The sequence below is a fragment of the Balaenoptera acutorostrata genome, chromosome 14 (assembly GCF_949987535.1).
Source record: "Balaenoptera acutorostrata chromosome 14, mBalAcu1.1, whole genome shotgun sequence".
NCBI lineage: Eukaryota > Metazoa > Chordata > Mammalia > Artiodactyla > Balaenopteridae > Balaenoptera > Balaenoptera acutorostrata.
In genome coordinates this window covers 10,513,580-10,530,610 of record NC_080077.1, presented here as the reverse complement: position 1 = coordinate 10,530,610, position 17,031 = coordinate 10,513,580, and the positions used below count along the sequence as shown (strand labels likewise).

At 36.4% G+C, this 17,031-nt stretch overlaps 1 protein-coding gene across 9 annotated transcripts in view; it reads left to right on the top strand.

Annotated features, from left to right (window-relative positions):
- ARID1B (AT-rich interaction domain 1B) overlaps positions 1-17,031 on the top strand; it is a 405,593-nt gene that overhangs the window by 118,842 nt on the left and 269,720 nt on the right. For all 9 annotated transcript variants that reach the window (XM_057527661.1, XM_057527658.1, XM_057527655.1 and 6 more), the window contains exon 3: positions 5,192-5,320. In XM_057527661.1, the coding sequence (XP_057383644.1) occupies positions 5,192-5,320 (129 nt within the window). The remainder of the gene's footprint in view (positions 1-5,191; positions 5,321-17,031) is intronic.

Here is a 17,031-nt window from a genome sequence, read left to right as displayed (position 1 = left end):
GGAAACCAAATGCGCAGACAACAAAAGAAAAGATAGATAAATTGGAGTATATCAAAATTTAAAACTTTTGTGCATCAAAGGACACTATCACGAGAACAAAAAGGCCAACCACAAAAGAGGAGAAAATATTTGCAAATCATATATCATATAAGGGATTAATACACAGAATATATAAAGCATTCCTACAACTCAACAACAAAAACCTAACAACCCAATTAAAAAATGGGCAAAAGACTTTAATACATTTTTCCAAGTAAGATAAACAAATGACTGATAAGCATGCAAAAGATGCTCAACATCACTAATCATTAGGGAAATGAAAATCAAACCCATAATGAGTGTGATACCACTTCACACCCATTAGGATGGCTATTACAAAAACAAACAGAAAATAGCAGGTGTTGTCAAGGATGTGGAGAAATTAGAACCCTTGTGCACAGCTGGCAGGAATTAAAAAATGGTATTGCTGCTGTGAAAAACAGTATGGCGGTTTCTCAAAGAATTAAACATAGAACTACCGTATGATCCAGCAGTTCCACTTATGGGCTGGGTATATTTCCAAAAGAAGTGAAAGAAAAGGCTTGAACAGATATTTGTATGCCTATTTTCGTAGCAGTATTATTCACAGTAACCAAAAGGTAGAAACAACCCACCCATTGCCCACGATGGGACAAAATATTGTGTATACTTAAAATGGAAATATTTTTAGCCTTAGAAAGGAATGAAATTCTGATTCATGCTGTAACATGGATGAACCTTGAAGGCATTAGGCTAAGTGAAATAAGCCCGACACAAAAGGACAAATGGTGTATGATTATACTTATATGAGGTAACCAGAATACCCAAATTCATGGAGACAGAAAGCAGAATAGTCGTTCCCAGGGGCTGTGGTGGGGGATAGGAATGGAGAGTTACTGTTTAATGGAAATAGAATTTCATTTTGGAATGGTGAGGTTCTGAAGATGGATAGTTGTGATGGTCGCACAACAATGTGAATCTACTTAATGCCACTAAACTGTACACTTCATGGTTAGAATTCCACGTATGACTATAGCAAAATCTATTTTTCCCATTTACTTACTGTGTTGGAATTAGATTGCTTCCTCTTTCTGGCTCTTGTAAATAGTGTTGGATGGAATATCCTTCCTGGGGGCACATGTGAGTGTTTCATGGGTATGTATTTACAAGGGGAATTGCTGGGTCATAGGGCAGTGCACCTTGAAACTTAGTGGAGAAACTGCTTTCTCAAACTTCTTTAGATAGGAAAAGGATGAGACTATAAACCTGATCATTTCTTCAGTTTTGAAGTATGAGCTGAGCAAAGAGGTCAAGGTAAAGTAAAATGAAAAATGGGGCCTGGAATTTTGCACATTTAACATGACACAGAGATTTGAAAGTTAACACTCAGGTCCTTTATCAGAGTAGTTTCCTAAAATAAATACTTAAAGTAAATGAATCATTTTTAGCTATACTTTCCCTCTCCAGTAATGTTTGCAAGCATTCACGTTTCTTTGAAAATTGGAATAAAACTTTTTGTTACTGTGTGTGCTCATGTTCCCCTTGAAGATCCTCTTTATTTAGAAATGAGAGAAATTTTTGTTTTTCTTACTTTTAAATAACAAATAGAAAATCCCTGATCTTAGGCATTTTCTGGAGATTTCCATTTGGTTTAGTTTAGTGATAAATGTCCAGCGCATTTGCTGGGCAGTAATGACCTCGAGGGTTAGCCGGTAATAGCCGAGGGTACTCTGCTGCTGTCAATGTGAGGTTTGGGGTTTTTGGCTATTGGTTGAAGCTGAATCAAAGACTTGGATGGTATAAGTCATTTCAGTTTTATAATGTGTTCCATCATTAGTTTAAAGTTCTATATAATAATAACTTGATTTAATAATCCATCGAACAACATTCATTATCCATCCAACAAACATTTCAGTGGCAGGCCCTCTTCCAGGAGGCATACCATGGGTGTAGGAGTGTGTAGTCTAGTGATGGGGACAAACAGTAAACACATGAACACATAATTAAAGAGTTAACTGACTAAATCTAATAATCTCCCCTGTGGTAAAATCAAATCAGAAATGGCATGAGAATGATGGTGGATTAGGCCGGTTAGGGAAGGGGTGGTATCTGAGACAGAAGTGCTTTGTATCCTCAATTCTCAGCACTTGGTTCCTGAAACTCAGTAACTCTTGGTTAAATTTCAACAGTTTGGTAACTGTTGAACTGTTGAACAGTTGAATTCAACAGTTTGGTAATCTTATTTACCCTGAATATGGTTAAGAACTAAGAGATAAACAAAAAGACTCTTAGTAGCCAAAATTGATTTCACAAAACTTGAGACAATAAAAGCTCATACGCTTCCCTCATGGCTTAGTCCTTTGGGTCTTCGTAACAGTGTAGTGGGTTTCTCAGTCCTCAGCAGATGCTGTTAAAGATGGAGGTCGGAGTGAGGAGCAGTGGCTGAGGGCCTTGATGGCATGTGAGAAGCCGGCAGTGCGAGACCACAGTTACTCTGGGGTTTGTGCAGACAACTTTCGGCAGTGGGCTCTGGGGCATTCCATGTATTATGGCTCCACCCTTCCATTTATGTTTCTTAATAATGATTGTTTGGTTTAAGATGTCAGAAAATCATATAATAGAACTTTGAAAGCCCTACCTTTAAATTGATTAAAGCAAAAACATTATTGACCATTAAAGAATTGACATTAGTTCCTGACAGCTGAGGTGTATTGTATTTAGAAATTGCTTTTTAAAGATAACACTTAGTTAATAATTAATATTTTAGAGGTAGCACTACAACTTAGTTTAATAAGTAATAATAGAATCTGTGTAGAATTCCAGGTAGGATTATAATATTGCTGGTTATAATATTAATAGGAATTAATAGAGGAGGTAGCCCCATTTTGCAGATGGAGATGTAAGACATATCATTATGTGATTGATCATATTTACACAACTGAGGTACAGGAGGGCTTGGATTTAGATTTCATACGTTTCTAGTACAGAGATTCTTTAGGTGGACTAGAATTTACTAATCTCTGTTTTGTCATGGCTCCCACGTAAGGACAATAGACCAAATGCAGTTGATTGGCTCCAGGCCCTGTCAGTTATCCCAGGGTCTCAGAAGGTTAGTTAGCCAGTTAGTTAGTACCAAATAATTAGACCATGTATTTTAAAGGACAGCAAGTAGGTTTTTAATTGTGGAAGACAGTGATGAAATCTCCCAAGCAGATGCTTTTGATGGTTCCCCCTCTGATGTTTGCTCTGTTCTGCAGATTGTTGCTATGGATCCATTGAAGATTTGCTTACACTCCCACCCGTCCTACCTGCCTCCTCTGCATCCGACTTGCTTCCCCACTTTTCGGAGTTGGAATAGATAGTAATAAGAATCTAGTAAGTTCATGGCTGCTCTAGTGTTAGGAGACTCCTGCAATATGTCCTCTTGTTGTCTTGCTTAGAAAATAGAACCCCCCCCCCCCAACTTCCATATTGTGTGTAAGGGTTTCTGTAAACCAGAAAGTCAACATATTAAAGTGCAATTCACAGGGGAGTTGTTGGCTGTGTTGACTGAGCTTTACAGTCATATTAACACTGGCAAAGTGTTATCCTAACTGCTTCAAATCAAACTGCAAAGATGCTTGTGTGAAATGCAGTATTAGATATCAAATCAAACATATGGGTGTTGAACGGAAGGGTATGTGTTGTGGTAGTATATGGTATTCTAGCATGTGGAGTTGTATTTTATGGAAATTCTTTGGCTTGGCTTATGTCAGGGACATACATTCATTATGAGATATCAAGCTGTAAAATAAATAAAAGCAAAGAATTCAACTGTGCTGTTGAATGGTTTTCAATACAAACTTGTCTGTTCTACTAACTTAGGGTCTGCGAAATGAGAGGCATTTGTAAGCCATTGTGGCCAAATGTTTTCTCAGCGTTGCTGGCAGCTTGAAAATAATCTAGATCGGGTCAAAAGGAATATGAACTTTAGCTTTCTGCATTTTTTTCCTTTTACTTCATTGAATATGTTGCCAATTACTGTGCTAATTGATCTTAGAGGCAAAGTGTTTAATATTTTCCTCCTCACTCTTTTTTTCCTCATTCAGTATTCTATAGTCAATTTGTTTTTTAAGTGTATACGTGGGACTGATGACTGAATTCTTAAGTATGTGTGCTTGTGGGGATCAAGTTCTTGGAGTTCTCAAATGGACCATATTGTGGTATTAACAGTGACTTCACCATTCTCCTTCCAGGGGTGCTTTTTGCCGTCCTGATATCTTGGTTTTCTTTTCCTCTCCTGTTCTTTCTCTCAATTAGGAAAAAAAAAAATGTCAATAGATTTCTCACTTGAAAGAACATCAGAAAATGTCATCAGTGGTGTATTTATTGAATGAGGAAGGACTTTTCTTTGAACAATGATTTCAAGATTTTTTAGGCTCATGTAAATTAGAAATGGAGAAGACTGACTTCAGGTCATTTTGTCTGTAACTCAGGTATTGGTAGCACAGTACACTTTGCTTTATATCAGTAACCGTTTTATCAACTAGGAAAATACTATCCTTGTATAGCTATGAATATCTTTCCATCAAGAACTCATATTGATAGTTATATTGTTTGATATACATAGTATTGTTTTCTAAATGGGTTTCATTTTATTATAAAGCAACGTTGTTTCTTTTTAGCCAAAATAGTATCAGGTAATGGAATTGCTGCTGTAACTGGTATCTGCTAAAATGTAATTGAGGCATTCTGACCTTAGTTGAAACAAACATGTCCCCAAACCACAAGCATCCTACAAAGTATTAGTGAGCTGGGACTGGAGTTCATTTTCATCTGAGTGTTGCGTGAGAATGCATTAGCATAATGCTGCTTTGACTTTCTAGCAGAAACAATTTTTTGACGTCAGTATTAGGAACTCCCCCCGACCCCGCCACTGGATTTTTGTGAAATTATCAATTTTTGATGTCTGATAATTTAACTCTGCTTCAAAAAATACTTTGTCTTTTGTCTTCATTGATAGTATGTGAGTAGAAGGCAGAATGCCAATTTATCCAATGGAGAGAATATTAAAAATATCGAATTCAGTTGCTTAGCAAAGAACCCACTTGCTGTTGCTGAATTGAAACCATATTTGATTTCGCTGAATGGTGCGTCTTGACTTTCTCACTTGCCCTGCTTGACTTCGTGACAGGTGCCGCCTCAGTATGGCCAGCCAGGTGTGAGCGGTTACTGCCAGCAGGGCCAGCCGCCTTACTACAGCCAGCAGCCGCAGGCGCAGTATCTGCCGTCCCAGCCCCAGCAGAGGTACCAGCCGCAGCAGGTGAGCACAGCCCTGGTCCCCAGGCCTCTGTTCTGAGATGTCTTCCTGGCCCATTTAAAACATTTCTGTTCTCAGTGGGAAAAATGGAAGTTTTGAGAAAAGGCAGAACTATATAACCTAAACTCTTTGTTTACAAATGGATGTTTGAGATTGAAGGGTGGGAAGAATGACTAGTTTAATAGCTTCTTACAGTACTCGTTAGTGACAGCAGAAAATGTCAGTCATTTCATGTTCTTTGTCATTTGTGTTCTGAATCTTTCCAGAAAGTACTCTGTCACTTCGTTGAGGCTTATTCAGGAAAATGGTTTTATCGATCATTTAATCTTTCTAGTTGGCACATACATGGTGTTTTTATGTTGAGCCTTCTTTTGATTTGTTTCTGTTTTAATGGTAAGTGCTACTGGGTCAAAACATTGTTGCCTTTGGCAGTGTTATTCTTCCTAAACTAGCTTATAGACAGATAATCACTTCAATTACAATGTATTAAAATACTAAAGGGAATCATGTACCTTTAAGTATGTTAAACACTTTCTAGTTAAATTAGCCTCATTAAATACTCTTTTAGGTTATTGGACTATGTATTTCAGCTTACATGATTTGTAGGAAAATAGTACATATGCATTTGGTACAGTGATTCAGTTTCATCTTGTTTTAGAGATTGTCGCTGAGTGATATTAAAAGGTATCATGAGCTCAGGACCTGTACTCTAAATTCAAATAGAGCTTTCATAGCACTTTTAAGTCATAAGCATCAAAATGTAACTTTGCATTTTATATTTTCCTCTCTTCTTTCGTTTTTGTGGGTTGGGGGTGGTGAAGAGAGGGGAAGACAGTGACATTGACTATTCAGTTTTTAAAGTGCTACTTACACAGCTTGGAGAGATTGTTGATGCTAAGCAAAATATATAAATATATGAAGCTTAATTTTAATAAATTCAGCCGGTTTCTTAAGTATTTTCTTGGGTTCTTTGGAGTCTTTTCCCATGTGACTTTTATTTGAGTTCCAAAAAGAGTTTATGACTTCAAAGAAAACATGTTAAAACAACAGCTGAGATTGAAGATCTGTAGAATCTTGGTTTTTGCATGTATGTTTTCAAAATTTTGGTTATATAAAGCAATTTATAGAGGTAGGAATGTACATTACTTCAAAGTTATTTAGTCTGGTCTTTTATTAAAATGTGGGAAAATTAAATAACCTTTCAATACCATTTCTTTTTAAGTGAGAGAGACTGGTATCTGGGTTTATGATATATAAAGTTACAGGCTTTTTCATGAGCTTTCAGAGCCTTATTGAACTTCTCTGTAGACAGAATGTTTTGTCATGTCATCAGAGTTTAAGAAGGACTCAATAGAGAGATTATGTTACTCATTTTCCTTCAGTGAGCTAAAATGAATCTCTGATTGTAAAACCAATTTGATTAAGGATTCTGAGTGCCTGTCATTTCCTTCAAGACCAAGTTCAAAATTTACTTCCTTTATGAAGCATTCACTGATGACTTCTTCCACATGGCAATTAGTTATTAATATCCTTCGTATTTAAATATTTAAAGCATACTACAGGTAAAATCTTATTTTAATGAATACTATTTTAATGTGCTTAGTTTAGGTCTATTTTATGCTTTGAACGATACTGCTGTTATTTTATTGACTTGAATACAATAAATTATATGTCAGGAAATACTATATAAAAATGATTCCTTAATGTAAATACTGTCATTTTTTGTATATTCTGAGGAAAAACAAATATTTCTCAAAGTATATTGGAAATTTTTTCTTGTTTTCATTTAGACATATTTAGAATGTCTAAATATTTTTTAAGTTTCAGTAAACTCTTCTGGGACAAAGAAGTGGAAATCAGAGACATTTAGGTAGCCTGAGACATTTAGGTAGCCTAATTAGAGGGTCTGGTTTGACAGGAGCAGTTTTAGTTTTTAGGGAATTTGATGTTCAGATAGATTTGGAAAGTTTATCTAGGAAATGAGATCTAGCATTTTAGATATAGTTAGCACCTCCAAAACCAGAATAATCCCCCCAAATCTATCCCAAAACAAAGTAAAAATAACCACTAGAATATTTTCAAAATCAAGCCAAATTTTAATAAGAATTTATAATACTGAATTCACATACATTTAAAAAACAAAGGAGCTCAACTGTATTTAATATAAGAAGCCAGTGTTTCGTAACAGACAGAACATTCCTTCCTATAGACTTTGCTTTTGTTCCCAGATATAGCATGCACAGTCTGTTGATTTTTGTAGCAAGTATAACATTGTGTCTTTTGTTAATGTGATTGATACAAAAGGTAATTTTAGCGTTCCATTAGGATACCTCACTTTGTATCTTTAACATTTTTTAATGTGTAATGTTTTGGATAATCAATACATTCATATGTTTCAAAAATTAAAAAGTACAAGGAAAGGATACAGATTCCATTCTCCACCATAGTTCCTCTTGCCTAGCTCACCACCCACCTCACCCTTTGCTAGATAACCACTTCATTAGTTTATTGTATGTTTCTTTATATAAAGAAGCAAGATACCATATTTTAATTGTTAGCTCTATTTTTACACAAATGTTGGTACACTGTAACATACTGTAAACATTCTTCTGTTCTCTGTCATTCCCCTTTCCCTACCCACTTAAATATATTTTCTGTGGTTCTTTCCAAAGGAGTACATAAAGCAATCCTCCATTCTTTTTTATAGCTTCATTCCATTTTATGGACATATCACAATGTATTTAACCAGTTCTCTTTTGATGGGCATTTAGATTATTTTTAGTTATTTGCAATTCAAGCCAATACTGCCATGATGCTCTGTATATGTGTCATTTCATAAATGTCCAAGTGTATCTGTAGGATAAATTCCTGGCTGTGTCAGTGGGTATATGCAGTTGTAATTCTGGTAAATATTGCTAGATTGTTCCTCTTAGGGGTTGTGCCAGTTTATACTCCCACCATTGATGTGTGAGAGTACCTACCATGTGCCAGTAGCATGGTTTTAAGAAGCTTCTGGATTTTTACCAATCTGATAATGTAGTTTTAATTTACATTTTTCTTGTTATGAGTGATTTTGAACATCTTAAAATGTTTACGTTTCCTTTTTTCCTGGACTGTCAATTCATATCTTTTTTTTTTTTTTTTTTTTTAGAAATTCACGTTCTTTTATTTATTTATTTATTTAGGACTGTGTTGAGTCTTCATTTCTGTGCGAGGGCTTTCTCTAGCTGCGGCAAGTGGGGACCACTCTTCATCGCAGTGCGCGGGCCTCTCACCATCGCGGCCCCTCCCGTTGCGGAGCACAGGCTGCAGACGCGCAGGCTCAGTAATTGTGGCTCACGGGCCCAGCTGCTCCGTGGCATGTGGGATCTTCCCAGACCAGGGCTCGAACCCGTGTGCCCTGCATTGGCAGGCAGATTCTCAACCACTGCGCCACCAGGGAAGCCCAATTCATATCTTTTTATCTTGAATTTTTCTATTCAGTTGTTTGTCTCTTAAAAATTGATTTATATAATAAAAACTAGGTATATTAGGGAGACTAGACCTCTGTCCATGATATGAATTACTCACTTCCCATCTTATCATTTGTCTTTTGACATTAATTGTGGTACCTTTTTTTGTCATGCAGAAGGGCTTTTTGAATTTAAAAAAATGTTTATGTAGTCAGAATTAGCAGTCTTTTCTTTTATGTTACCTGGATTTTATTTTTAGTGAGATTATGAGCCTTCCATACTCTGAAGTTACAAAGGAACTGTCCCCTGTTATTTTGTAGTATTTTCATAGAGTGATTTCTACATTTCACTTATCCTAATCTATGGAGAGAGGTATGATCCAACATAATTTTTTTTTCTCTAGATGACCACTTGGTTAAGTAACTTTTCTTGTATTAGGTCTCGCCAGAGACCTAGCCTATTGGTTAGGATAAAGATATTTTATTTTAAGGAATTGACTCAGTTATGGAAGCTTGAAAGTCCAAAATCTGGTGTGGACCAGCAGGCTGAGACCCAGGAGAGCTGATGGCGAAGGTGAAGCCTGAAGGCAGTCTGCTGGAGAACTCCCTCTTGCTTGGGGGGCTGGTCTTTTTGTTCTATTTAGGCCTTCAACTGATTGGATGAGGCCCACCCACATTATGGAGGGTAATCTACTTTACTCAAGGTCACTGATTTAAATGTTAATTTCATCCCCAAATACTCTCCAACTTGACACACAAAATTAACCATTACTGTTATCTTTCCTTTTAAACTTTTAAAATTTTCCTTTAGGTACAGTGTTTGAGGTTATTCTGGGACTTTTGTTCTTTTCCGTTGGTCCTCTGTTAGTGCACCAGTACTGTACTGTTTTTCTCATTTTTTGATATCTGGTAGGGTTAATACATCTTCATTACTCTTTTCAGAGCTCTCTTGGCAATTTGTGTTTGCTTATTTTTCATACAAACTTTTCATTTCTTACCATGCTTTTTCCTAAGAATTTTGTCTTTTTTGTTGTTATTATAATGGGATTTTTTTTTCATTGTACCTTTTTTGTTTTATGTGAAATAGGTGATACTTATAAAATAATAAGAGTTAAAAAAAAAGTACCTCATTTGAACAATCAACAACACACTTGTAGTAAAACGAGCTGGGTTTACTTGGCTTGGGTTGCTACGGGCCAGGGAGAGCACGCTCCTGGAGCCTCACGGAAGGTGTGGAGTTGGGAGGTTTATAGGGTTGGGGTGTGTGCTGGATGGTTCTAAGAGGTATTAGGGGAGTGAGGGTCAGTCTGGACTGGCTACGTTAAAGAAGCTGTGAGCATTTGGTGATTAGGTGTCTTAATTTTGAGCCATGAGGCAAGACTTAAGTGTGTCCGTGCTTTGTCATTGGTAAAGAAGCACCAGTCACTTAGAGAAAGACAGTGTTAGTAAGAAGAGGCAGATGTTTAGTCATTTTTGTTGTCAAAAAGCGGCCTCGTCCAAATCTGCTTTCAGCACTGCTTATGTGCTATGGGTGGTGCACTGGTCTGCTTGTTCTCAGGGCTGATTTTCCTTTTCTTCTCACATTCCTACCCCACTGTCCCTCCTCTTCCTGAATGACCTCTCTCTCCATTTCTTCATTTGTTTAGATAGTTTTAAATTTCTTTTATAATATTCTTCAAAAAGAACTGTTATACTTTTTGGTTAGAATTATTCCTATATACCTTATATTTTTGTTGGTATTGTAAACATAGATTTTATATTTTTATTATATTATATTTTCTCATTGTTTCAAGTATATACAAATATAATGAACTTGGTGTATTAAATTTTATTGTACATTGACCCTTTTAAGTTCTTGTGAACTCTACTAACTCTAATCATTTATAGATTCTCTTAGGTTTTCCAAATTTTTTTTTTAATTGCTTAAAAAAAAAAAACACTCCCATCTCCCCTTCTTTTGTCCTTCAGACAGCTTCTTCAATGCGTTATTTGAAAGGACTGTTTTTGTATTATCTCTGATTTAAAAGAAGGCTTTCAGCATTTGATCATTAAATATAATGTTTACTCTTTCTTTCTTGTCTTTTCTTTGTAGCTGCCCATTGTTGGATAAGGAAGTTCCCTTCTTTTTCTAGTTTGCTAAGAATTTATCATGAATGGATGCTGAATTTTATCTTATGTGTCTTTTTGTGTCTTTTGGGAAGATCACTTTGTTTTTCCTCTTATAATCTGTTATTGGGGTATATTACATTTTTTTTAAGTATTATGCCAAACACGCATTCTAGAATAAACCTAGCCTCGTGATATATTCTCTTTTTGCACATCACTGAATTCAGTTTGCTGACATTTATTTAGGTTTCTTGAATCACTGTTCATAAAAGGGATTGGACTGTAATTATCCTCGTGTGGTTTTGGTATCTGTATTATGAAGTTTTGCAGAATGAGTTAGACACTAGTCCCCGCCACCCCCCCCCCCCCCCACTTTTTTTTATTTTTGGCCACACTGCTGCGTGACTTGCGGAATCTCAGTTCCCCCACCAGGGATTGAACCCAGGCCATGGCAGTGAAAGCCCAGGATCCTAACCATTAGGCCACCAGGGAACTCCCATACTAGTCCCTTTTTAAACTTACTGGAAGACTTTCTATTAAAGTTTGGAATTACCTGCTTTTGGAGTGTTTGGTAGAAGCATCTGTAAAGTCATAAAGGACTGTGTAGCCCTTGATGTTTTAGCTTTTGTGCCATTCCTGATTTTTGACTTTTGATCTTATTTCTTTTGTGAATATAGGCATATCAAGTTATCGAATTCTTCTTGAGTCAGCTTTTTACTTATATATATTCCTATATACGTATCCATTTCATCAAGGTTTTCAAGTTTATTAACCTGAAGTTCATAATAGTCTTTATTTCTTTAATTTTTATAACATCCAGAGTTAAGCATTTTAATTAATAATGTTATTCCTTCTTTTATTGATTAATGTTGCCAGTGGTTTGTCTTTCCAAAACAAGTTTGGTCACTGTCCTCATTATTACATGTTCTTTTTTATAAGTTTAATTAAATTCTGTTCTTACTTTGATTATATCTTGCTTTTTGTCTGATAAAGCCAAATAAATATAAGACTAAAAAATTTCCTCCTAAGTACTACTTTGGCTAAATCTCTCAAATTTTGATATGCATTATTTTTGTTCTCTTTTAGTTCTAAGAATTTTCTTACTTCCGTTCATTCATTTTTTTAAAGACAGTTTTATTGAGGCTTGGGTTTGTGATCTGTTCCCTCAGAAGGATTCGTGTATGCTTTTGCCAGTTGCTTGTGGGCACTAGTCATCAGGAGTCATATTTCATATTTTAGTTTGTAAAGTTTTATTATTTAGAAAGTTCTTAATAGGCTGACAAACAGGATGATAGAATGAGCATTCACATGCCACCGTAAGTTCTTTTCATTTACTAACCTGGCCATATTCGGATATCCCCAGTTGTCATCAGAATGCCTTATTTACAGTTCATTTGTTTCAAGCAGAATTCAAACAAGGTTACTACATTGATTTGGTCCTTAAGTCTTTTTATCTGGAACAGTTCTCTTTTACCCCACCCCCATTCATGCCTTTGGCATATTGAAAAAACTGAGTCAATTGTCCTATGAAATGGCTTTGTCTGATTGTTTTCCCTTGATGTGGCTTAATTTGTTCATCTAGCCCCTCTATTTCCTGTAAATTGCAAGTTAGATCCAAAGGCTTGAAGTTAAACATTTTTGTTTGTGATTGTTGTAAATCATGTCCCCAACGTTTAGGTCACTGCTTCTGTTTAGTGGAGGGGTCTGTGACCCTCCCTTTGAGTGAAGAAGCCTCCAAATGGTTCCAGCCCCAGGCCGTCTGGTGACCATCAGCTGTCTTCCAGCTGAGGCTGTAGAGACATTGTGATGAAGATAGGCTTTCCCTTTTGTACTCTGTCCGAATTCCTCACCCACAGAATCTGTGAGCATAATACATGCTGGTGGCTTTAGGCCACTAAGTTTGGGGTGGCTTGTTACACATCATTACTGACTGACGTGGTTTGTATACTTCATAGGTGATGAAGTGAGGGTGTTACATCGGGATGTTAACATCCTAATATTTCGTTGTCCTACAACAAGTGGTATTAAGATTGATCAGTGGGTTCAGGTCATACGGCCTCTGGGACCATTTTAAATAGAATTCTCTTCTTGAGGTTTTACAGAGCACACCATTAAGTGTTAATTTTGACCAGAAACTCTGGTGATGGTTAGCCTGTGGTTGCTAATTCTCAAAGGAGTCATTTCTTAATTCCTCCCACCTCTCAGTATCGAGTTCAAGACAGGTATTTTTCCTTTCTCTTTAGCGAGTTTTCATGCTCTTAAATGATGGATATAGCCCTTCTTAGTCCCTAATTTATTTGAGAGGTATTGTCTCATATTTTACTCCCTTTTGGTAGGCCCTAGATTCCTCCTTTCCCCTGTTCCCTGTATAGTCATCAAATGGAAAGTTAAAATCCATAACAGAAGTCAGTTTCTATTGCTCTCTTACTTTCCATGTTCTTGGTTTACTTTCTGTGTTCTTCATTTCAGTCACATTCACGCCAAGTTTGTGATCCATTTAAAAAGGCATGTTATCAAGTATTTTAGATATTTCAATTATAGGCACTTAGAGTATCCAATCTGCCATACTCCTGGAACTGGTACTGTCTTCTATTTTCTAGTTGTTTATTTGATATATTTTATACAGTTTAAAACTATATAAACATGTAATGTAATAGATAATTTAGAACATACAGTACATTCCTATTTTATAATGAAACTTTTAAAAAATAAATTTATTTGTTTATTTGTTTATATTTTTGGCCGTGTTGGGTCTTCATTGCTGCGCGCGGGCTTTCTCTAGTTGCGGCGAGAGGGGGCTACTCTTCGTTGCAGTGTGTGGGCTTCTCATTGCAGTGGCTTCTCTTTGTTGTGGAGCATGGGCTCTAGGCACGCAGGCTTCAGTAGCTGTGGCACGCGGGCTCAGTAGTTGTGGCTCATGGTCTCTAGAACACAGGCTCAGTAGTTGTGGCGCAGGGGCTTAGTTGCTCCGCGGCATGTAGGATCTTCCCGGACCAGGACTCGAACCTGTGTCTTCTGCATTGGAGGCGGATTCTTAACCACTGCACCACCAGGGAAGTCCCTATAATGAAACTTTTCTACTGCCTCCTTTATTCTTTTGAAATAAATTCATAGATAATATGTTACCTACACAAAATTCATAGATACTGTATGTTACTACACAAAATTTTAAACAATTCTTAATAATGCACTAACTGTACATGGAAAAGTGAAAGGAAAGTGGTATATAATAAAATATTGTATATTTAACTAAATAAATGCTCAGGCATGACTCCATTGAAGGCTTGTGAAATGAATGCTTGTGTGTATATGTGGGATCAGTGTGGGCCCAACAACTACAAAGTGAGGCTGATGTAAGAGTGTGGTATCAGCCTGTCAGATGTCTTAGGCAGGGTTGTCAGTGCAGATGTCATCTTTTAAGATGATGAGCAGCTCTTGGTGAGAGTTCGACCAAAACAAAATACAATCTTCCCTCAGTATACATGGTAGTTTTATTCCTAGAAAATTTAGTATATTAATAAAGTTGTTTTAACAATACTTTGTTCTTATATGCAGAATGGAGTTGGGTTCTAGGCTTAGACAAATAGTTAGCTTTTTGTTTGTTTTTAAATCTAAATGAATACTGGGACTTGTGAAATGAATGTGCGATGTGGTATGATGATCTGTTGGATCAATCTCTTATACATCATAGGACAATCTAGCATTCCTACCTTACACCCTTAAATTTCATTGCATTTCCTTATCCTTGTGACAACTAACTGCCCCCTTGAAATCTTATCAATATGAATAACTTAGGCTTCCTTATTTTTTTCTGAAATAAAATTCATACATAATGGATTACCTATATACAAAGTTTCAAACATCAGTATAATGCCATAAATGTAATGGAAAGGACAGAAAGTTTATAATAAAATATTGCTCAGATGTGTCTACATTAGAAGACTTGTGAAATAGTCAGAGGCTTGCATCTGTGTGTGTAATAACAGTGAACTCCACTGGTACAGATGAGAGTGATAGAGTTATATTGTATGAACAGCTCAAAATTGTGAACAGCGTTTGAATCCATGCGATTTATTACCATATAACAGCAATTATATACAATGAAAATATTGAACATTTTAAATAACATGCTCACAGAATTGTTTAACAGAAAAAGTAAGGTACCCCAAAGTATGGAGATATCCTAAGTTTGTAAATAAAGTGTACACACACACACACACACACACACACACACACACACGGTAAAAATCAGTAAGTAACAATAGGCCTGGTTTATTCTTCCTATTGTAAACCAAGAGATTAACTAATACAACAGGGAAATGAACTGTCCAGTCACCAAACATTTTATTTACTCAACATGCTGACATTTCCTTCTTTTAAAAGGTGTTAATTTTAAAATTCTTTTAATATTAACTCTTGATTAAAAAAAAAGCTATTTGAAGAGGTTGCTTCCATTTGGAAGCATTTTTGTATCCTAGCTTACTTGCTCAAACTCCTTCACCTGAGATTTAATAATTTGGTACAGTAGAGAAAACCTCCCTTAATGCCGTAAGTTTTCATTGTTTTATTTTTTGTTTTAAAGTTTCCATTTTGTCATTCTTGGGTCACAAAGTATTATCATATGTAGGTTTGTTTCCTGGTTCACTGTAATGAGAGCAAACTCTTGTTACCTTCCTCTCCTCCTTGCACCTATAGACTCGTCGTCTTTTTCCTTTTACCTCTCAACTCCTGTCCTACTTCAGTTCCACTCTCATGAGATGCTGGAGAAGAGATCATGTTTCTCTTGTGGCACACATTTCTCCCAGACCTTCTACCCACTGCTCCTAACGGAAGCAGCTGCTAGGTGTCAAGGGCAGTGTTCCAAGAATCGAGTAACCTGAAGGGAGTTGCCTGGTATGGAAACCAGACTGTCTGTCAATACCCTTTCCTTTGACATTGGTCTTGTGCTGATTCAGCTTCCCTTCCAGGACTGTGACAGTTGGCCGCCTTGCAGAACACTGTTTTCATGGCTTTAAACGACACTGTTGTTTCCATAGCTAGAAAAAAATCTTTCTTTCCTTAGAGAAAATTTGTAGGAGGTAACTCCATTCAAGTAAGTCTCAGTTTAAAGAGGATACATCAGGATCTTAAAACAGCAACAGCAACAACAAAACTCTAGTTTAAAGCAGTGAGAGAATTTCAGACTTTGCCTTTTTAGGTAATAATTTTTTTCCAGCCGATAGAATTATCTCAGATTCTTGAGAGAAATATTGGGTATTATGAATGTATACTTCTCAAGGTACAACTTTTATCTTTTTAATATTTTTTTTAACCTCAGGCTTATTGGAAAAAGTTGCAGAAGACAGGAAAAGCAAAACATAAACTACTTATTGAATCCCTTTGTGCTTGGGAATGTTCTATATGCTGGGAATCCAGTGATTAATAAGACATTGTGTCTGAAGTGAGGGAATTCCCAGTTGAATAGAAGGGTCAACATGGGCAGATGACAGTACAGTAGGAGAGCTGTGTTTTCGAGCTATGACTAGATACTAGTAAAAGTGTCTCAGAGGAGGTCTTGAAGAATGAGTAAGAGTTTGCTGGTGAGAGAAAAAAATGATCTTGGGGGAGGACTAACTCTTTGTTAGTGAGAACAGAGGTAATGCCCAGCCCTGAATGATACTGCACTAGACTCTGAGTTTGGTTCAATAGTCAAGGTCATTTAGAAGGAACATATTAATTATGCTTGGAACTGGTGAATTTCATTGCTTTTCCTCAATGATTAAGAATGAAGTAAAAGGTAATTTTTCAATAATTTTTTAAAGCAGAAAATAGTTCTAGCTCAGCAGTTCACTTGTAACAGTGGATCGCTCAATAGTTAAGCCAACTGGAAGTCTAAGTCTGTTGACAAGTGCGTCGGTAGAAACAAGTGTTTAAATTATATTTTCTAAAATACCACTTTATTTGGACATCTTTGTGGACAGAATTTTTCAAAAGGAGATGCAGTAAACACAGTATTTGGAAAACGGGCATCATTTGAAAGGAAGGTGATAGCATTGGAAATGAGGGTAAAATACTTCAGAATTAATAACTTGCCACTGAAGTCTCTGAAGGAGTTCAGATGTTACATTAAGTGTATTGACGGTGATACATTGTGGCACAGACATTTCTTTATTGTTAT